Source organism: Mustela lutreola, chromosome 10, assembly GCF_030435805.1.
Source record: "Mustela lutreola isolate mMusLut2 chromosome 10, mMusLut2.pri, whole genome shotgun sequence".
Taxonomy (NCBI): domain Eukaryota; kingdom Metazoa; phylum Chordata; class Mammalia; order Carnivora; family Mustelidae; genus Mustela; species Mustela lutreola.
Genome location: NC_081299.1, coordinates 8,977,412 through 8,999,415, shown reverse-complemented (window position 1 = coordinate 8,999,415; position 22,004 = coordinate 8,977,412). Strand labels below are relative to the sequence as shown.

The 22,004-nt window shown below is 58.8% G+C and overlaps 1 protein-coding gene across 1 annotated transcript in view; it reads left to right on the top strand.

Moving 5' to 3' along the window:
- Positions 1 to 11,872, top strand: part of DHRS3 (dehydrogenase/reductase 3) — a 37,316-nt gene extending 25,444 nt beyond the window's left edge. The window contains exons 2-6 of the mRNA XM_059135286.1: positions 3,675 to 3,818; positions 4,439 to 4,558; positions 4,837 to 5,075; positions 8,969 to 9,094; positions 11,359 to 11,872. Of these exons, the coding sequence (XP_058991269.1) occupies positions 3,675 to 3,818; positions 4,439 to 4,558; positions 4,837 to 5,075; positions 8,969 to 9,094; positions 11,359 to 11,443 (714 nt within the window). The 3' untranslated portion in view covers positions 11,444 to 11,872. The remainder of the gene's footprint in view (positions 1 to 3,674; positions 3,819 to 4,438; positions 4,559 to 4,836; positions 5,076 to 8,968; positions 9,095 to 11,358) is intronic.
- Positions 11,873 to 22,004: the final 10,132 nt, after the last annotated feature.

Here is a 22,004-nt window from a genome sequence, read left to right as displayed (position 1 = left end):
CTGGGCAGACCAGGGGTAGGGGGATTTAGACTCTCCTCTCCTTGCCCAATCTGAGAACTGGGGGGTCAGGAAGAGTTGGTTAATCCGGCCAGGAACCCCTGGGCCCTTAGTGCTCCTTCTGCGGGAGCCCCATGCACACCTGCTTGTGATGAGAAGCAACCTAAGGTCCCCAGAATGAAGGGCGCCCTTTCTGTGCCACTGCTCCGGACCCTCCGAGGCGATCCCTCATGCTCCCAGAACCCCTACACTTGATAACACCCACCCCCAGTTTTAAGCTTCCCTTCTGTCTCCACTTGTCCTGGAATTCTCAGAGTCCCCAGAGGCATTGCCTTCTGCTGGGCGCCAGGGAACTGAGCCCGCTCCGTGGTCCTATTCCCCATAGGAGCTGGAGGCGGGATACTGCTGGGCAGGGACGAGAGCAGGAAAGAGGAGGCCAAGGATCCCCTCTGGCTGACATATTCAGAAATTCAGTGGAAGGGTGGTTGGATGACGGGAGAGAGTGCGTAGAAGGGAGAAAGGAGAGGAAGATGGATGGATGGAAGGATGGATGGATGGATGGACAGACGGATGGATGGATGGATGGATGGACAGACGGATGGATGGATGGATGGATGGATGGATGGACAGACGGATAGATGGATGGATGGATGGATGGATGGATGGACAGACGGATAGATGGATGGATGGATGGATGGATGGATGGACGGATGGACGGACGGACGGACAGATGGATGGATGGATGGATGGATGGACGGATAGATGGATGGACGACGGATGGATGGACGGATGGATGGACGGACGGACGGATAGATGGATGGATGGATGGACGGACGGATGGATGGATGGATGGATAGGTGGTTGGACAGATGGACGGATGGATGGATGGATGGATGGATGGACGACGGATGGATGGACGGATGGACGGACAGACTGATAGATGGATGGATGGATGGATGGACGGATAGATGGATGGATGGATGGAAGGATGGATGGATGGACGGACGGACGGACGGATAGATGGATGGATGGATGGATGGACGGATAGATGGATGGATGGATGGATGGATGGAAGGATGGATGGATGGACGGACGGATGGATGGACGGACGGACGGACAGACGGATGGATGGATGGATGGACGGATAGATGGATGGATGGATGGATGGAAGGATGGATGGATGGACGGACGGACGGATAGATGGATGGATGGATGGATGGATGGATGGACGACAGATGGATGGACGGACGGACGGACAGACTGATAGATGGATGGATGGACGGACGGACGGATAGATGGATGGATGGATGGACGGACGGATGGATGGATGGATGGATAGGTGGTTGGACAGATGGACGGACGGACGGATGGATGGACGGATAGATGGATGGATGGACGGACGGACGGATGGATGGATGGATGGACGGATAGATGGATAGATGGACGGACGGACAGATGGACGGATGGATGGATGGACAGATGGATAGGTGGATGGATAGCCAGACAGGCCGGTGGGGTAACAGGAAGGATGGAAGGAAACTGGGTGACAATGACCTCAAGGCAAGGGTGAGGTCTGGTGCCGTGGAGGGTGCTCACACCCAGCTGCCTTCCTAAAACAGATGTTTGTCATCTTCTTCCCGAAGTGACTCTCCCTGCCTCTCCTGCAGGGGCACATTCTTAGTCTGTTTTTAGTTCAACAGACGAGAAAGTATTCCTTGGAGCCTGTCTAATTGCAGACGGTTGGCCCTTGATGGGCTTTTGTGGTCACGGAGAGCCACGGATGGAATCCTTCCTTCTAAAACCCTTCCTGTGTTTGAAGACTTCAATTACAAGAAGTAAAGTGCTTCGACTAGGTGGGGTCTTCAAACCAGGCTTTCCCAGGGATGTTTCCGGAGGTGGAAAAAAAAACAAACAAACTTTTATTCTCTTTTTTAAAATATTGCAAAAGCCTTAAAAGCACTAATAAAGAGAGCAAACCCACTGGGAGATCCCCCAGCTCTCATCCCGTCAGCTACACCCTTTTGCTTGAGTAAAAGTTCTGAGATTTTAAGATTGATAAACCGTTCCCACCTCCAACTACTTGCCTGTGTGACTTTTGTCCCTCCTGGGTCACAAAGCAGACTGGAGAAATCTGGATTCCAGGCTGGTGTATGGGGACCCCCCTCTGTAACTCCCACTCGAAAATGTTGGCCCGCCCAACGCAGCTTCTCCCTTCTCATTAGTTGTTTCTAGAGGAAGAAAATGTGCAGCTGGACGTGTGATTTCTTCCTTTCGCTCGTTTCACACACTGGGTTCCATGCTGAGTTTTATTTCTCAAGGAGGAATTTCTTCTTTTTTTAATTTCTTTCTTTCTTCCTTTCTTTTTTTTAAGATTTTACTTATTTGAGAGAGAGAGAGAGCATAGGTGGGGGAGGGACAGAGGGAGATGGAGAGAGAGAAGCAGGCTCCCCGTTGAGCAGGTTGCCCAATGACATGGGGCTCAATCCCAGAACCCTGGGATCATGACCTGAGCTGAAGGCGGACACTTAACCGACAGCCACCCCAGGCACCCCTTGAGGAGGAATTTTGTTGGTAATTTTAGAAAAGAAGAAGAAACAAAAATAGAAACCCATTAGACTAATCCCGAAGAAAACCTCATCTCTGCCTATTATTATTTTTTTTTTGAGATTGTATTTATTTATTTCAGACAGAGAGAGAGAGAGAGAGGAGGGGGAGAGGGGGAGAGAGAGAGACCCCATGCTGGCTGCAAGCTCCATCTCTCAGCCCCAAGATCGTGACCTGAGCCAAAATCAAGAGCCGGATGCTTAACCGACTGAGCCTCCCACGTGCCCTTCTTCCTTTTTCTGATGCCGTCCGGCCCCATTCTGTCCCTCTGCGCCCGGGATTCTTAGTTCCCCCTCTCCAGGCCCTTTTACCAACAGGGGCCTCTCTGGACCCACAACATGTCCTGTCATGGGGAGGTAGGTGGGTTGTTCTTGCTTAGGTCAAGGTTGAGAATTAGCCGGCCTTCTTTTCTGCGCCTTTTATGGCCGCCATTCATAAATTTGCCCCACCCCATTAGGAATCTATTCATCGGCCCCGCCAGGGTCTTCTCCTGGTATAGCGGGTCCCACGTTCATGACCAGAGTGGGGGTGGGGGAGGGGAACGGCCACATCTCCTGCTCAGTGGGACCCTGGCGCCTCTCTCCGTGCCCTCCTTCCCAGAGGGACCGTGGAGAGCTCCACTTCGCCTCCATGGGCCTTGCGGCCAGGACCTTCCAGTCCATTCTGGCAGCTTGTGCTCATAAACCTGGCTCTGGCTCTAAGGGGAGAGAAGACCAGCTTGTTCTTGGGAGCGTTCCGGAACACCATAGAGGAGTTCTGCTGTGGCTTCTGTGATGGAGCTGGCAGGGGGTGTCCCGTGGAAAGCAGCATCTAAGAAGGACTTGTAAATAACACTCAAGCGATCGGTCCTAAGTGGGCTCAGAAAGTACTCGTTCGTTCCAGAATAGGCTCTATCCCTTTGGGAAAGCCTATTGTCGATGCGCTTTGCAAACCCTCTTTGGATGCAGTCCGGGAGCCTGGTTACTTCACTTGCCAATTCCTCGGGCACATTGCTGAACTTCTGATGCCAACAACTGAATCACAATGGCTTACTCAATGACCACTGACTCAGGGCTGTCATCCTCTCCTTCCAGATTGTTCTCTGGGGCCGGACTGAGAAATGCCTGAAGGAGACGACGGAGGAGATCCGGCAGATGGGCACCGAGTGCCACTATTTCATCTGTGACGTGGGCAACCGGGAGGAGGTGTACCAGACGGCCAAAGCTGTCCGGGAGAAGGTGAGTAGCCTGGAGGGCCCGTCCTCAGCTCAGCTGGACCCAGGAGAAGGCCAGCCAAAGAGATCAATCTGGCCTGGGAGAGAGTGTTGCTAACGGCAGGCTGGCTGTTTCCGGGGCATCTTTGGGGACTCTCCCGGGGACTCTCCACGCTGTGTGTGCACGCGTGTGTGTTGCTCAGGGCGGGGATTAGGGGTGTGGGTTGATTGCATAACACCTGTTGTCCCCTTTGGAAGTTCAGACCTTGTGAGTTTCTGTCCCAGAGTCTGGGGCCAAACATCCCATTGTCCTCTGGGAAAATCCTTGTCCTGACTCCAGCAACCTGTTTGCACTGAATGAGCTCTCAGGGAGCTCCCAGGGAGCAAAGCCCACCCCACTGGGTATCTGGCACACGGCTAACGTTAACTGCTTCCATGTAACAATAACCTCACTTGTCATAAACCTACTCTGTGCCATAAAGTCTTTCGGACCCTCGGATCGACCTGGGATGGCAGGCAGCCCCGTCTCAGGAGTCCAGGTTGATGCCTGGAGAGACGATGTGGCTGTCCGGGGGTGCACGGTGAGTGGGGAGGGGGCAGGTCCCTCTGCCCTAAAGGCCCCGCGACGGCTCCCCCTGCCCACAGGTGGGCGACATCACCATCCTGGTAAACAATGCTGCCGTGGTGCACGGGAAGAGCCTCATGGACAGTGACGATGACGCCCTTCTCAAGTCCCAGCACATCAACACCCTGGGCCAGTTCTGGGTAAGGGCCATCCCGGGCCACAGCCAGCCCCCGGGTGGGAGTGACTCATTCCTTCCCTCCGCGCTGCCGTTTGGGCGTGGGGAGAGGCTCCCTGGGGCTGGGGCTTGTGGATGTCGGAGAAAGTGGAGGTCAAGGCCCTGTCGCAGGCAGGCCCCGGCCGCCTCCCCTCCCCGTCCTAGGGGAGCTCCTCATCCGGGGGACACGGGTGCCTGTACTGGCCTGGTGTAGAGGGGCTGCTGGAGGCGGCGGCCCCACACTGACCTCCCGCCCGCCCTCAGACCACGAAGGCCTTCTTGCCGCGGATGCTGGAGCTGCAGAACGGCCACATCGTGTGTCTCAACTCCGTGCTGGCGCTCTCCGCCATCCCCGGGGCCATTGACTACTGCACGTCCAAAGCCTCGGCCTTCGCCTTCATGGAGAGCCTGACCCTGGGGCTGCTGGACTGTCCAGGGGTCAGTGCCACCACCGTGCTGCCCTTCCACACCAGCACCGAGATGTTCCAGGGCATGAGGGTGAGGTCAGTGAGCGGGGGACTCGCCTCCCCCCCACCACCCCGGGCACGGCCTACAGCAGAGAGAATGGAGGGTCCGTCCAGGAACAGCGAGGATGAATCCCAAAAGTCTTAAGTGGGTCAAGAAGCCAGAGGCAGGAGAGGGCCTGCTGTGTGACCACTCCATATGAAGCTCTAGAGGCCGGCCACGGGCATGGAAATCAGAGCAGTGGCCGTCCCTCGTGGGCTGGGGACATAGCATGGGAGGAGACCCAAGGGAGCTTTCTAGGCTTTTAAGAATGTTCTCTCTTCCCGATCTGAGCGGTGGTTGTGTAGATGAAAACGAGTCAAGCTATACACTAGAGATGTATGCTTTTTTATTATATGCAAAATACAGCTCAATTTAAAGAAATACCGAAGCCGATCAAAGGGACTGGGAACCATGGCTTTAGAGCTCATGCTTCCGAGCCAGCTCACCTCTACCTGTGATGTCCCCTGCCACCCTGGGTCCAGTTAGCGCCCACTGCGGCCTCCACTGCTCCTCTATAAAACGGGCTGATGAGAGGGGCATCTGGGGTGGCTCATTCGGTGAAGCGTCCCACTCTGGATTGGGGCTCCGGTCAGGATCACAGGGTCATGAGATCGAGCCCCATATTGGGCTCCACACATTCTCCCTCTCACTCTGCCCCTTCCTCCCCACCCGGCTTTCTCACTCGCTCTCCAAAAAAAAAGGAAGGAAGGAAGGAGAGAGAGAGAGAGAGGAAGGGAGGAAGGGGGGTGAGGAGGTCCGCACCTAGGTTCTGTGACAGGGATAAAACTGGACCTGCCGTGCAACACCACGTATGTAGACAGTAAGAGCCCAATAATTGGTGCTACGATGACGAAGGTTTGTGAAGCCGCATAAGGTCGTGGAGAAATGAAAATGCGGAATTACCCAACAGCTGCGTTCCTCGCTTTTTGCAACGCGGCATCAGTTACAAACTTCCCTTCCGAATCTGGCACACCAGCTTCTTCCCCAAACGAGGATGACGTGGAGGGTCCTCGTGGGAATTGAACGAGTCAGCCAGCGGAGGGCCTTTCGCAGAGCACAAGCCATGTAGGGTCCCCCCCCCCCCCCCGTCTCCCCGAGCTGTTAGTACTAAGAGTCGTTTGGCGACATCCCCGGGTCTCTGGATTTGCAAAACCTCGAACCAGCTTTGCCGACTCCCTGAGCCGTACTCCGCTGGTCTGTAAGAGTGGACATCATACCTCCCTGAGGGGCTCCTGAGGAGGGGTCGAAGCGACACACAGAAGGTTCTGGTGCAAAGCCTGGCCCACAGACCCCCAGTAACGAACTGCTGCTCTCCTGTCCTTGCCATCAGCGAGCATCTCTGAGAAGCCGTATGTGACTAATCTTCCTCCCTGATCACCCCTTTTGTGCGCCCCCCAAATTTCCCCCTGCTGGACATGCAAAGCACCGTGGATTCTGTATGTAGAGGAGGTTCGATAAAGGACAGTTAATGTCCCATGTTGGCTCCCCCTCCCCTATCACATCTCAGTTTGGCTTCTTTTCTTTTGGGTATACAGGAGGTGCTCTGTAAATGCATATTGGATGGAAGAGCAACAGGGGCAATTGGGGTTTCGGCTGGGCTCCAGGATGCAGAAGTAGGTGGCTATCAGCAGGCCTCTGGCAGGGTGTCTGTCTCACCTCCTGGCAGTCTCCTCTCCAGCACGTTAAGGACGTGCAAGTTTCCCCAAGCCATGTTTCTGCAGTGGTTCCAAGTGTGGACCCACACAGCCTCGGGCCAGCTCCGTGGGACCTGGATAAGTCACTTTAGCTTTTCTGTGCCTTGGTTTCATCTCTAAGAAGGGACGGGTAATGTAGCCCCTGCTTCACAGGTTAGATGAGCCCCGAGATGGGACTCCACTAGCCTGCCCGACAAGTAGTAAGCTCCAGGTGAAGGTTAGGCACCTGCGGGGGTGTGGCTGAGCCCCAAGGAGCTGGAGGAAGAGTCAGAAAAGGATGATTGCTGTCTAACCACCTCCCGCTTCTCAAAGGAAAAAAACAAAAGAAGAAAATCACTGGCTTCCTCCCCAACCATGAAACAGCTGATGGGCTTTCTGGCAAAGCCTTGGGGACCCATCTCACCCATAGCGGGGAAAGGAGAAGTACCCTCCAGCGGCCGTGCTGGCATCCGTCAGGTTCTTCTGCAGGGGCCTTACTAGGAAGGGTCCCCCTGAACTTAATGAGCTTGGCCCATGCGCCCCGCCTTCCCTTCCTCCAAGTAGTGAGCAGAACCGGCCCAGGTCGGGGCTGGAAAACCAGACCGTGCACTGTCTGTAGGGATCTGGCCTCCGTGACCCGCAGCAGGGCTGGGAGCATCTTGGCTGCACCTTGGGAAAGCAAAGGAAGCCCCTGGTGGGGAATGGGTGTGAGGGTCGTCCACGGGTTCTCTGAGACCCACCCCGCCCATGCTTGGGTCCCAAGAGTTGCCTTTGCTCAAGGTAACGTCAGCTCTGAGTGACTTACCTAAGCCCTAAGTGCTTCTGGGGCCCGAACAGCCGGCAAGCCCTTACGGGGTGATCACAGTCAGCCCTGGGCCTACAGGCCCACAGGGGCGAGAACAGACTTTTGTCCTGGGGCTCCTGCTGGCCTGGCTTGGGTCCTTGGGGCCTCCCCTAATCTCCCCAAAGCCTCAGCTTCCTTCTCTATAAATTGGAGCAAATGACTCCTGTTTCGTTTCGCACGGGTCTGGCAGGTAGAGGTACCATCGCCATGTGGGGCTCAGATCACAGGCCTCCGAACAGACGTGAGAAAGCTCCCGGCATTGGCGCGTTCAGCCGTTCATTTACCAACCCCTTGGAAAGCGCTCTGTCCGCGTCTCGAAGGCCGAGTCAGTGAGCCCGTGAATCAGCGAGGGGAGCAGCGAGCCGGGCAGAGAGCGGCCATCCCGCAGACCCCTGCCTCCGACAGGATGGGCAGGACACATTGGGGAACAGCGGATTGTTCTGTGTCCTTCTGTGCCGCGAGCACGGATTGAGCACCACTGTGGACCAGTCTCTGCACAGAGGGGAGAACACAGAGAGCAAGACCGACCAGACGTCTGCCCTGGTGGAACTCACAGTCGGAGGGGGGAGACAGGCCATGAACGAGGAGACAGACAGGCGAGGCCTTTCCCAAGGTGGCCAGTCCAGAGAATTAGCAGAGGGAGGAGCGCAGAGGCCACCCCGAGTGGATGGGCTAAGAACTCTCTCGGATGAGGCTGCCGACAGAGAGCTTAAGTGGCAAGAACAGAAAGGTTGGCCAAGGTAGAGCAGAGCAGAGTGACCCGGAAGAGGGGTCAGGCGGCGGGTGAGCGGGGCCCACATGAAGCAGGGCCGTGGAGGGCCCTGGGAGCCCCTGGGAAGGGCTGGGCCAGGCAGACACAGGATCAGAGCGACATTTTATTTTATTTTTAAGATTTTATTTATTTATTTGACAGAGAGAGAGAGAGAGAGCGCGCGCACACACAAGCAGGGGGAGCAGCAGAGGGAGAGGGAGAAGCAGAGACCCTGATCCGGGGCTCGATCCCAGGACCCCGGGATCATGACCTGAGCTGAGGGCAGCCACTTACCAACTGAGCCACCCGGGCGCCCTGGAGTGACACTTTAAAGGATCCCTGGGAAGCATTTTGGAGAATGGGTCCCAGGGGATGGCCTACAAGATCTCCATTCTCAAGGGCAGGCTCACTGGGGAGCAAGGAAAAGGCGGGGGGGGGGGGGGGGGGCGCTCCCTGCGCTACTGGGGACAGCAGGTGGGGGAAAGCAGAGCCTTCCAAAGGGGACTTAGGTCTTCCAAACAGCAGACGCCAGAGGGATGGGCCAGATTTGTTAGCCACGGAGGAGGTCAGCAGAAGCATGGGTTTCTCTAGCAGCATCCCCTGTGTTTCTTCCCGCGCCAGGTTCCCCAACCTCTTCCCGCCGCTGAAGCCTGAGACGGTGGCCCGGAGGACGGTGGAAGCCGTGCAGCTGAATCAGGCCCTCCTCCTCCTTCCGTGGACCATGCACGCCCTCATCATCTTGAAAAGGTAAGTGCTGGGGGTCGGGGATGGGGGATGGGGAGTGGAGATTTGGAGACGGGCTCCTGCTGGCCATTCCCCTTCTGCCAGGGAAGCCTGGTGGGGAGGAGACGGCAGGCAGGAGAAAGGACTCTGTAATCGATTAGTCATGTCTGCTGTGGGCACGAAAGTGAGCACAGGCGGCCTGCGTGCCGGTTTCCTACACTTAGGATGGAGCCATCATTTTGAAACTTGTGGGTCTCGGGACTCCTTTACAATGTCAAAAATTAGGGGAAACCAAAGCTCCCCCCCCCTTTATTTTTAATGGAGTTGTCTCTATTCTTAGTTACCGTAGGAGACATTAAAACGGAAAAAGTTTTACAAGATTTATGTATTTGTTTATGTTTAAAATATTTGCTCATGTATAAACAGCAGTAATCAATCCATGTCCATCCCTGGTTCACAGAAATATGATATATTTATAAAAAGGGTATTTTCCACCAAAAAGAAAAAGTAGCAGGAAGAATGGCATTGTTTTGCATTTTTGCAAAGTTCTTTATTGCCTGACTTAATTGGAGACAACTGGACGCCTAGATCTGCTTCTGATTTTACTCGGTTACGATGTCACGTGGCATGTCGCCTCCAGAAAACTCAGCTGCATGTGGGAGCGAGGAGTGCAGAGGCAAAACTGTCTGAGTCTTATGACAAAAACAGTTTGACCTCTGAAGCGGTTTCAGGTGTCCCCCAAGGGTTCCTGGGCCACCCTTTGAGAACCACTGTTCTGGAGACTAGTACTTGTTGGCCCCAGTGTTCAGGAAGTTCAATCTAGTGGGGGGAAACGGATCTCAATGTTTGGGATTCCCGGAAGTGCTCCAGGGCTGGTCAGATGGGATGTACCAGGAGGTCGGCTTTAAAGAGGAGATCACCCTCCTTCAGAATCGGCGCAGTATCACATTTCCTAGAACTTTCTAGACTCTGAGCAGCACACCCTGCCCTGAAGGGGCCATTCCAGGTACTCAGCAAAACCTGGTGCTTCAGGGAGAGCTTGGATGCTGGAGCCCCGTGGCTGTGGACTTCTATCTCCTCTGGGCCTCGTCTTGCCCCCTGCCCCCGCTGATGGAACCCCTCTGACCTGAGAGGCCTTTTCAGGAAATGAAGGACCTAAGTGCCTTCGTCAGATATCAAGGCCCAGGAAACAGGTTCCCTCTGTCTGTGTGTCGACTGCTGAGAAATTGCTCTAACTACAGGCACAGGGACCTCCTCACTAAGGGGACCCATCAGTCCGTCCAAACTCAAAGCTCTTTTAGAGACACCGAGTAGGGGCAGGGGCAGGGGGCACCTGGGGACATTTGGACCACTTCTTTGCGTCCCTTAGTCGTCATGACTGTTGCTCTGAGATGCTCCTTGCTGTGTGACCCTAGGCGAGTCGAGACTGCCACCCTCCACTGCAGGGGGCTTCTCAGGCCTTTCTGAACATTCTAGAAAAAAGCTGGTTTGTCTAGAACATGTCAGTGTTTTCCTCCAAAACCTCCTAGCCTAAATTCCCTCTTCTATCCCCCACTACTTTTCCACAGGAAGCAGAGGCCATCCCCTTCCTCAGCCTTTGTACAACACCCGCTTTTCACCATCCCCAAGAAAAATCTTTACAAGCTCAACTCTAGCGCCATGCGCACCCCAGGGAGTCTTCTAGATTGCTCTGGGTAGAAGTGAGCCCTTCCTGTCCTGCACTGAGAGCAGGCCAGGGCCCTTCGATTGAACAAATGGACTGAGGGGCTCTCTATGCCAAGCCCTGCCTGTGGGGCTTGGGTCAGAGATGAGGTCTCTCCTTCCAAGGCGGGTGTGGGCCTGACAAGCCAACAGCAAGGGCATGGCAGGGGCCACTGGGGAAGCACAGGGGCTGTGGGAGCCCAAGGAGAGGCCTGGGGGTGAATCTGGAAGTTTCCCTGGATGGAGAGAACAGCAGGGCCTAACCCTTCCATCCCACACAGCAAATATTTGTTGAGTAAGTGGAACGTGGAGTTAATTGGTCAGATAACTAATCGATCAGACAACAACTAGCCCCCAAATGCTAAGAACGTGGTCTTGAAAATTTGTTTCTACCACCCACCTTTACTTTGGAAACACTGTTTATCCACTCACTCAAAAGCCCTTCCTTCAGGGAGGGTGGGGGGGCGGGTGGTCAGGGGGGCGGGTATCAAAGCCACTGCTCTACTGTGTGGTTCTCTGTGGCCATTGGTGAACTGGCTGCTGGTGTCCCCATTAACCATCTTCCGTCTCCCTCCCTCCTCCCCCAGCATACTCCCACAGGCTGCACTGGAGGAGATCTACAAATTCTCAGGAACCTACACCTGCATGAACACTTTCAAAGGGCGGACATAAAGACCAGACGCAGAGACATGCTTGCAAGCCACGGAACCTGAGGGGGCCACGGTACTGGGCACACACCCACAAGCCTGTCCCTTGGCGCACTTCTGCTGGGTGAGCAGGACTGCTCCGGGCCCCAGGAAGAATCCCGGTGCCCTCCCCCTGGCCAGCCCCAGGACCTTTGCACAGGACTGATGGGCGTAACTCTGACCCCCATGGGGAGGCGAGAAACCAGCCAGTAGCTACCTTGACACTTTCATACATTTCTAATTCTGTAGAATTTATTATTAAATTGCTTCTAACCAGCCTTAGCAGTGTGCATAGACTGTTTCCAGGAGGGTCTGTACCCAGATACTCTCTTTCTTCTGAAATCCACCCATCCTCAGCTTGTGCAAATGGCACATTTGAATGGCAGGAATGAAAAATAAAGAGATGGTTTTTTGAGCTCCCTTGTTGAAATCCCTGACCCCCAGTCCTTGGCAGTGGGGAGGAGCCCAATCCCCACCACAAAACCCCAACCTTTAAGAAACGGTCGGTCTGCTTAGGGCCCCCAGCTGCCAGGAGTAGAGCTGGCAAGAAGAGGGCAGAGATGGTGAGAGAGACTGGGTCCCGCGCCTGGGGTGTGTGGCTCCTTTGCCGCCTCTGCCAGGCCCCTCCAACAGCCATGGGTTGGGGGCACTTGGCCTCATCACCCACGGCCTGAATGAACTTGTCTTCGGGGAGCTGCCCTCCGCCCCTGCCCCTAGCACCACCAGCCGCAAAGCGACCAGCTCAGGAGAACAGAACCAGTCCTTAGTGAGCACCACTGAGCAGCGGGTCAGTCTACCGGCCATGACTGGGTACCGAGAGGCCATGTCGCTGAGGAGCCCAAACTCTGAAGACCACCAGCATCAGCGGTCCCCCTGCTAAGCAGCCCCTTGAGCCAGATTTGACGGCAGGAGCTAGAAGGGAAATAGAAAGGAAGGAGGAAGTCTGGAGTGGCACAGTGGACCCGGGCTCGGTCACCAGGGAGGATCACGGCCAAGGAGACGTGGGGAGAGATGCCCGGGGTTCCTCTGGTGTGTGTTTCTCCCCGGCTGCAGCAAGCTTGTCAACGTGACCTTGGGCAGGGGGGACAGGGGCTTCTGGCCATATGGCTCTTCCAGGTGGTTGACCAGGTGGGGGAGGGGGAGGGGCAGCAGCTCCCCAGGGGTAAAGGAGAAGGTCACAGGCCCAGAGTTCAAGGTAGGAGCTTCCCCGGGCTCTGCATACGGCAGCCCTCCCACAAAACTCACATTAGCGGAAGATTGATCTCAAGGTCCAGACGATCGCCAGTCGGGACCATGCAGAAATGCCAAGTCACGATTGTGTCCACTGGTTATGGAGTACCTGCCAAGTGGCCGCCAAGCCAAGGGCGTCACATTTTAACTGTTAAATTACCCACTGCACCTGGCAGCAGCCCCTGGGAACCCCTTCCAACAGCCGCAAGGTATGTCAGCCAGGGCGTGACCCCAGGTCTCCGTGACTTCTGACAATGGAGGCTTGTCTTAGAATTGCCACCTGTCGGCCAAGAGTGGCGGCAACTCAGCTCTGTGTTCTCTTCATGCTGGGGACCTGGCTGAGCAAGGAGCCTCCATCTGGGCCGGTGACTAGGGGCAGAGGTAGACGCCCCTGAAGGTTTCTGCCTGGAAACAAAGCACGTCACTTTGGCTCCCATTTCATTGGTCAGAGCAGGTCATGTGGTCAAGCCTGCCGTGGCTGCCACTGGACATCCACTCTCCGTGGAATCCTGGCCCATCGTTCTGAACTATAATGCAATCGGCCCCACACCACGGCTGTTGTCCCTGAGAACGTGTCCACAGAGGATGGAGGGAAGCAGACAGATGCCGCCCTGGGGTGTGGTGGCCTTGCTGTACACACACCAGGTTCTGAGCAGAGCCCCAGAGAAGCACGGACCGGTGTGTGGGGTGCTGCTAGAAAGATGGTCTGGTAGGTGAGCAAAGAGGCTCAGAGCAAGGAAATGGCTTGCCCAGGCTCCAAGGGCTTGTGACAGACACCAGAGGCAGAGTTCGAACCTCACTGTGGCATGTGACTCGTCACCTGCATTTTGGTTCTTGAGATGTGTCCCCAAAGTGAGGGGGTGGGTGGGAAGAAAGCTTCTAAGGTGTCCCCCTGGCCTGCCTGGTGAAGGCAGGCCAGGGGGACATCGCATGTATCAGTCACCCCATTGTGGAGTGTCTGGACGACATGGTGTGGGGTCCAGCGGCTGGACCTGCCCCTCCTGTCCCAGGAGCCTGTCACCGGCTCTCGCAGGAGGTGGGTTGCAGGTGGCGGCACGTCTTCATGGGCAGGGGTAGATGAGGAAGAAGAAGGGGAGATCCTGTCTGCCGAGCCCTGAATTTTCTGATCATCCTTTAGCGGCACGAAGATTTCTGTGTTTCCAGCTGGCTCCAGGCCAACCGTTTGGAGAGGATTTGACTCCTAAGGTTTCCATGAAATTCTGCATTCGGCCTGCAGGCCAGGAATACAGTGAGCCCCCCCAGGGGTCTGAGTGGACTCTGGGAGAGACAAGGGCCGGCCAGCCCTCCCCAGCACCCACTGAGAATGGAACTGCCTTGGCTGCAGTGGAACATCCCATCTTTCCAGAGCCCCAGGGGTTTCTCCTGACAGGCAGGCAGGGCTTGGTCCGACCCCTTCCCCTCCCTCTCCGCTGGGACACTTTCAGTCTTTCTCTGGATCTCTTCCCAGAGGAACCAGGGAAAAAGCCTTGGGCAGATTCCCAGGAGGCCCTGGCCTGGTCCCTCCCCGGGATGGTATGGGTGCTTGGAAAGCCTTGAGAGTGAGGGACGAGAGCTAATTCTGTCCCCGAGCTTAGCCAAGGGAAACAGAGTGACAAACCCTGAACTCTGGCTTCCTCACCCCCCGAGGGGCAGGACAGGGCATGCTGACCCTGCAGAGAAGGCGTGGGCCCTGGGAAATGACCCAGTTGCCATGCCAGGGGCTCCTCCAAAAAAGAACCAGATCCGAGGTGGGCACCAAGCCCAGGGAGGCGCCAGACCCGAGCCCATCCTGGCAGGCTTCCAGGGACCAGCCTATCTGGCCTGGCAAGCGGCCAAGGGCTGAATTCTGTGGCCCCAGCCCCTCTCCCGGGGCCAGAACACTTTAAGAAGTGGAGACTCTTCTTTTTGGGCCAAACCGATGATCAGGAGGGACCCGGGGGAAGACAGGGCTCGGCCCTGTCCCGTGTCTCCCCCAGAGCCCCTCTGAGGGGACAGACAGCCCACGTGCCCGGGGCTGTCCCAGTCTGATAGGGGACCAAAAAAGGAGCCATGTCCTGAATAGGTGAGCCCTGCTGTCTGAGTGCTGAGCAGCACAGAGGGGAGACAGCAGCAGCCGGGGCGCGGACCGGGCGGGGGTCAGGGAAGCGCCGCCGTGGGGGCTCTCCTTCCCACCACAGTGCTTCGGGAAGTCTCCCTCAGAGGGGGCTTCCCGCATTTTCAGGAAGGGCCTTGTGAAGGGGGGCTCATTCATAAGAGCTCAGAGGTCTGTGTTTGTGAAGAGAACGTCGATGCAGAAACATCCCTCACTTCAGGCAAAGCAGGGGGTGACGACCGTCCCTTGGCGCAGCAGGAAGGCTTGGAAGCGCCGGTGGGCACCCCGGCCTCTCCGTTCCCCTTCCGTAGGGCTCTCATCCTGGGGTCCGGTTCACCAACACTTGTCAGCACTCTTCTCTTCAGAAGCTGTGGGCTGCGAGCTGTGGCGCGGACCCTGGGCCTGGTGTCGCTTCTCACCTCTCACGCTCCCCCCCCAACCCCACCCAGGCCCTCAGCTTCCAGAAACCCAGCAGACCCCTGAGCACCCTGCTTCTCTCAGCCCATCATGGCCCGGAGGCTCCCCAAGAGGCAGGAGGCCCCCAGAGGACTCTGGACTCTGGATTTCCACTGGCTGTTCCGTCGTCTCCCGTGGGTGAGGTCACCCCTCTGTCCCCGAGGAAGGATGGGACATTCCTGCCCTCGGGCCTCCTGGGCAGGGGGTGAGTGCCCAGTGCAAAGGCTCTGGAAACTCCAGGGCATGTGTGATGCTGGTGGCTCCCACAGCTCCCAGCCAGGCCCCAAGGGCCCCTCAGGGCCCCTGGCGTCACCATCTTGGCCTGGCCTGGCCAACCCTGTGACAGAAACGTCCTCGAGGACATTCTGTCCTCGAGGCTGGGGTAGTTCCCTCGAGGCTGGGGTAGAGGGAAGCTTAGCTCAGGAGGCCCCAACACAGGCAGCAGGTGCAGGGCTGGAGGAGGCCTTTGGGGAGGGCAGAGCAAAGAGGTCCCCCGGGGAGGTGCTTCGTGGGGGTTGGAGGGTGGGCTGCTGTCTTCCAGCACATGGGGCTGTGGCGGGGGGCGGGGGGGGAGGACATTTCTCTAGCCCCTCCCACCATGGTTGGCTCAGGGCAGGTCATTTGTGGCCAAGTTTCTCTGTGGCTGGGGAAGAAAATAAGCACAGATGTTCCCCAGGGAAGGCATCGCAGGGAGGGGCGTGGTGGCCATGGTCCTGCTGGCGAGCTGCTCTCGGCGCGTGGGTCCCCTCAGGTGGACAGCAGGCCTCGGAGAAAGGGCCACCACCCCAATCTCACTGCCTAGGGAACCCAGGACAGGGCAGCCCTGCTGGCCAGCGCACAGCTGTGCGACCCAGGGGGTCACCCCCTGCCGTGGGTGGAAGCAGCTGGAACTCTGCAGGGCCCAGAAGCCTGGACGCCAGGTCGCTAAGGTCACCCGGTCGCACCTGCAGAGCCCCCTCCCCAGCGCGCACCAGCCCGGCCGGGATGGGGCCTCCAGGAGGCTCGCACCTGACCCCCGCGGCCTGGGCCGCCCCACCTCAGCCTCTCCCTTCCTTTCTTCAGCGCCTGTCTCATGGGACAGGAGGTGGGGTCCCGCCACGATTCCTGCTCTGTGCGCGGCCCTCGCGCTCCGGGGGTGCAAAGTGGGGGCGCTTGGTAAGTCATTGGGCCGTGCCACCGCCGCAGACATCTTCGGGAACGTTCGCATGGGATGTGCTCTCCGGCGTCTGGCTTCTTTCCCTCAGCAAATGTGTTCAGGGCCTGCCCTGCCTGGGGCCCAGGGTAACAGGGCCTTTGCACGGCTGAATGACCCCCCCCCCCCGTGTGTGTGTGTCTACCACTGGCGGTTCACCTGCTCCGCACCCCGCTAGGGTGCTCCGGGCCGGCCGTTACTGGCTCCTTGCTCCTTGGGTCGGTCTGGCTCCCACCCCCCAGCCCTGGGAGCGGACACCCCATGAGCCGCGGGGCAAGTCCACGTTCCTTTGCCCCCCACCCCCACCCCCCGGTGGAATGTGTGGTGCCGCGGGGCCCCCGGTGGAGCCTCGGTCAGAGGCCGCAGCCGCGGCACGCCCCGCCCCCGCCCACCTCGCCTTATACTCCAGATGGGCCCAAGTCATAAAACCAACATTTACCATGCAATGTTCAGGGCCCCACGCCAGCGTCTCACCGAGGCTCTAGGGACGTTTGCATGTTTAGGTGGGAACAGCTCTCCGTGGGGACCGTCCTGGGCCCTGCAGGATGTTTGCCAGCATCCCCGGTCTCCACTCAGTTTACCCTCCTCGTTGTGACAACCAAGCCATTCCCCCGGAGTCCCCCAGGGCACCTGCTGGCCGGGAGGTGGAGGCCCAGGGAGGCTCGGCGGCCAGGCCGAGGAGAGGTTGCTCCAGAAGTGGGCGGACGGGAAGTGCCCGCCCCAGGATGCACCCCGACCCCCAGGCGGGAGCCGGGAGCCCAGAAGGCTTCGGGCCCCTCAGGCCTCCCCCGCAGCAGCACACTTGAGTTTCTCTGTCTTTGGACTCGGTTTGAAAACTCCCTCACGCCGCCCTCCTGGCGAGTTCCGCCAACACTGCAGAATTTTCCGGGCTTCTTCCCCGCCCCCAAACCCTTATCATTCCTTTCATTTTTCAGTGTTCACAAGACAAAGGAAATAAGCACTTGGAGGAAGACACAAGCTGTGTTTGTTCCTTTGCTGGCTGCGATGTAACGAGATCCTGCTTGGGGAGGTCACACCGGGGACCATGTGCAGGGCCCCGCAGGGGGCGAGCAGTGGGTAGCCCTGGCGTGTTGACAAGAGAGCAAAATGTCCCCCAAATGCTAGGATGGACGGCCCGTGGCAGTGCGCTTCTTGTGGGGGGGGGGGCAGGCAGAGGGGTCTGGTGTAGCCCACATCTTCTCGGAGTCCCCGCTGGCTGAGGGCCAGCTGAGGGCCTGGGGAGCTGACCTAGCCAGGAACCGGGGTGCGCACGGGGGAGGAGGCTGGACGCTGGAGCCAGCCACATCTGAATCCTGGCTCTGTGTGCCTGGCCAGAGCCTGTCTCCTCATCTGTACATGACTCGCTCTGGCCACCATCGAAGAGAATGCCCGCCACCCACTTCTCCATCACTTATTTGAGTCCAGGCCTGAGGGAGGATCTGACTGGGGGAGTCAGGATTGCACGCCTCAGCAGCCAGGAGTGGGGAAAGCTCACAAGCAACCCCTACACCTCTGGCTTTCAGTCAGGAGTTCCCTGGGAGCCACCCAGAGCTTCAGACAAGAGCGGGTACCTTGCCCAGCAGAGGGCCCTGCATGGGACACGGGCCGACTCCCTGCGTGACATCCACAAGGACTCTTGCGGAAGCAAAAGGGGGGATTTATCAGTTTACATAACTGGAAAGCCCAGTGGTAAGTGATTTCAGGTACGGCTGGATCCAGGAGTTTTAGCAATGTTTCCAAGACTGGTTCAGGACCCAGTTTCTCTTTCTCTGTCCTTCAGTCCACATTCTCTGGGCTGGGTTCACTCTCAGACATCTTGTTCCAGTGAGGGCTAGGTGCCTGTTTCGCTTCAGCCTCGCACCCTCCCTGGTTCAAGGGAAACAGAAGAAAACGAGACTGGATTTTCCAAGTCAATCAGAGTTAGTTCTGATTGGTTACGATTGGCTTGATTTGAGGCACGTGTCCACTGTGACCCGATCACAGGAGCCAGAGGAATACAGTGCTCTGATTGGCCAGACCTGAGCCATGTGGTTGGTCTGTGCTCGCAGCCTGGAAGGGAATCAAGCCCATGGAAAGGTGCAGACTGAGAGTTGGAACGGGCTGGGTCCCCCGAAGTCCAGGTGGGGTGCCCTGGACAGAAGAAAGGGGAACGGATGCTGGGTAGCGAAAGCAGCGATCGGCAGAATGACCACGGGCGGACTTGCCCTGGGGCTGTGCCTGATGGGCTGTCCGGAGTTCCCAGAGTGGGACTCTGGCCTCTCCAGACTGACATTTGGCCAGTGCGGTGACAGGCGGTTGGCGGCCCCCTGTCGTCCCCTGGCCCTTCCTGACTGGCAGTCAGCAGGCCCCCCGGTGGTTCGCTGGCCCTGGCATGCTTGGCACCTGACCAGTCCTCGCTGGCAGTCGTTCGTGGGGCTGCCCTGAGGGGGACAGGGAAATCTCCTGGGCCTCGCCACCGCCCCACTCCGTCCGCCCTCCATGCCCCACCCCTCCCCAGAGGCGGGCGGAGGGCACTCGGCGTTTGGGAGGCCGGAGCCAGAGGAACTTTTAGGGCCAGACGTGGCCTCTGAAGGCCAGGGGACAGGGATTCTGGAAGGCAGGGACTCAGGAAATGTGAGAATGGGCGCTCGCTTGGGGCCTGGCTCGCGTGACCAGGACGTAGATGTGCCCGATCGATGACGGTGGGGGTGGCCGTCCAGAGAAGGGACACATACGCTGAGGCCAGGCCTGCTCCCTCCGGAGGAGCCCAGAGGGGAGGCCCAGCTCGAGGCGTGTCTGAGGCAGGGAAAGAAGGTGGGAGGAGCCCGCCGGGTTGGGGGGGGGGGGGTTGTGTGGTGGGGGACGCCAGCGGTGTGCCCTCTGAGCTCCGCTGAGCTCCGCGGAAGCAGGGAGGCCAGACCAGAGAGGGTGTGCTCGGCCCTGGTAAGGATCCGGGCCCCTCTCCCAAGGGCAGGGACGTGATCAGGCTTGCCTTTTAGAGAGGTCTTTCTGCACGCAGGGAACGGATTGTGGGTAATCCCGAGAGACGGGGTGGCCCTAGCAGGAAGGGGTGGTAGGTGAGTTCACTGGTGGAGGAGGCATTGGGGGGCCTAGGGGCTGCCCTGTTAGACAACAGCCGCCAAGGGACAGGGGTCGTAGGGTCGCGTGATTGCACACACGAGGGCGTCCCCGGCTGCCCGGAGTGCCCGCGGGCACACTCACGCACCCCCCCACCCCCGTCTGCGCACATGTGTACACACAGAGCGAGCGGATGGAGGGCGCCTGAGACGGCGGGGGGGCGGGGGGGGGGGGGACAAGTCATGCCTTATGCATCTTCTGTTGTCACGGCGGCTGCTGCACGCAGCCCGTTCATCATTCTGGAGAGGTTTAATGAATGAAAGGTGAGAACTGCAGAGGGAGCAGCGCTGGCTCCGAGCGCTGGCCTAGTTGGTCACCGAGGCCTGGGAGGGCTCGGGTGGCCGCTCGCCGCAGTCCATTCCCCTCTGCCAGCCAGGACCCGGCCACCAAACGGGTGCCGGAGATCGCACGTGTCAAAGGCCAGGGGCGGCTGTTGCTGCTGTGGCTGTCTTCTCCCGTCCCCGCATCCGTCCCCCCGCCGACCCCCCACCATCTCCCTGCACATGTTGGGACTAAAGGAGCCTCAGATGGGCGTGGGGGGTGGGTCGGGGCCACCAGCCCCCAGAGAGGCCAAGACCGACCGGAGGCCAGGCCCGGGCCACCCCAGGGCCAGGGAAGGAGGCCGGCCTCTTCTCCACGACCAGCTGGTCCACGCCCCCGGCTCCTGCCGCAGGCCGGGGTGACAGATGGGCCCTGAAGGAAAGGTCACTGTCTCTGGAGCGGCGGTTGCGTGCTGGAGCTGGGTGGGCTGGGGGGGCGCCTTCGGAGCGCGCACTCGGTCCCCGGTCCCCCCCGTCTGGCGTTTGGGAGCCCGGACCTCGACAGCACCCGGGCTTGGTTTTGGTTACTAAGGATGGGAAGGTTCAGGTCACGTGTAACTGCCTGGCCGGGCAGCCAGCCTCTCCCCGAGGGCGGCCCGCGGGCCGAGGCCTCTTCCAGGCCAGCGTGTCCCCCGCCTCTCGGCACAGGGCGGGAGGCCTGGTGGCGGGGCTCCGGAGCCCAGTGGGGAGGCGGGGGAGAGAGGAAGGGGTCTCGGGGCCTGGGTTCAGAGCAAGGTTAGCCAAATAGTGGATAAATTAAGCGAGGGAAACAGACAGCTCCCCTCTCGGTGAACTTTTCACCCAGCTAACCTGCTCCACGCCCACTCGGGTGGCAGCAGCTCCCGCCCCGTGGCTGTCACCTCTCGGGGGGGTTGTCACCTGCCTCTTCCCCCCCAGCCACCACCGCTACCACCTGAGCTGAGAGGGTGCCGACGGAGCCCTCAGGCGCCCAGGCCGTGGGCCCGGGGAGGAGCTCTCTCATCTCATTTAGAAACTTGGGGATCTGACCCAGCCTGCCCAGCCCGAAGTTTGAACTGGAGCATCCCTGCCCTTCCCTCCCCTTGCCCAACTGCCTCCCCCCAAGACGATTCTGGCTCACCCAGCCCCTGCCCTCGACGGGGCCGGAGATGACTACGGTGGGGCCAGAGTTGTCTTTCCTGAAACTGGCGCTAGAGGTTTAGGGCAGGATCTCCAGCGGGACCCCGTACCCTAGACCTCCTTCTCTTGGCCTGCGTCTGGCCCAAGCCACACCTGATGGGACCAGCTCCACCTTCGGAGGCAAGAGGACCTCCCGATGGCGAAGTGGGCTTGAGGGGATCCCCCAAGCAAAGGCCATGGCCCCAGGCTTGGTGCCACAAGTAGACATGGCCTTCAGGTACCAGAGCCTCCTCTGTGCCAGGTCTCAAGGACAGAAACCTCACGGGTCATCAGACTATGAAATGTGTGCCAGGGAGGCCGCCGGTGTTGGGCAGACACACCAGGGAGCACCACCGGGAAGGGAGTTGGCAGAAGAGCTGGAGGAGGTCCTGGGGACGATCACCTGGCTGTCCCCTCCCACTGTCCTGTTCTCCCATCCAGCTGGATGCGTAGACGGTGCTGAGAAGACATGCACGACTCTAACGGGCAGGTACACGGGGCCGGGAGACCGGCAGGGGAGGGGAAGCCATTGCCAGGTGTTCGCTCACTTCCCGGGCATGGGCAGAGGAGGGCCCGCTGCGAGCCGGGCGCTGGGCCTGGGCCCGGGGACCCAGAATGAGCTGGGCTGGGAGTGAGAGCTGAGCAGACAGGATGCCAGCAGGTGGATGGACAGACAGACCAGGACACGGACCAGCCCCAAGGGCAAGTTGCGGTGGGCGGCAGGGGTGGTCAGCGAAGGCCTCCTGCAGCACGTGCCCTGGGAGCTGAGGTCACAATCAAAAGGAGATGCCCCCATAGAGGGAGAGGTGCGGGGTGAGGCGGAGGGCGGAGCCGGCCCGGAGCGCAGGGCTGATGGGCAGCGGCAGAGGCAGGACCAAGGCCACGACCTTAAGATTTGCCCTTGGCCCTTTTTGTAGCCTATCCTTTTGTTGTCTGCTCAAGGCAGCAAGTGACGGGGACACCTGGAACCGCGGAGCGCTAGGCAGTGATCAGCCCTGTGGAT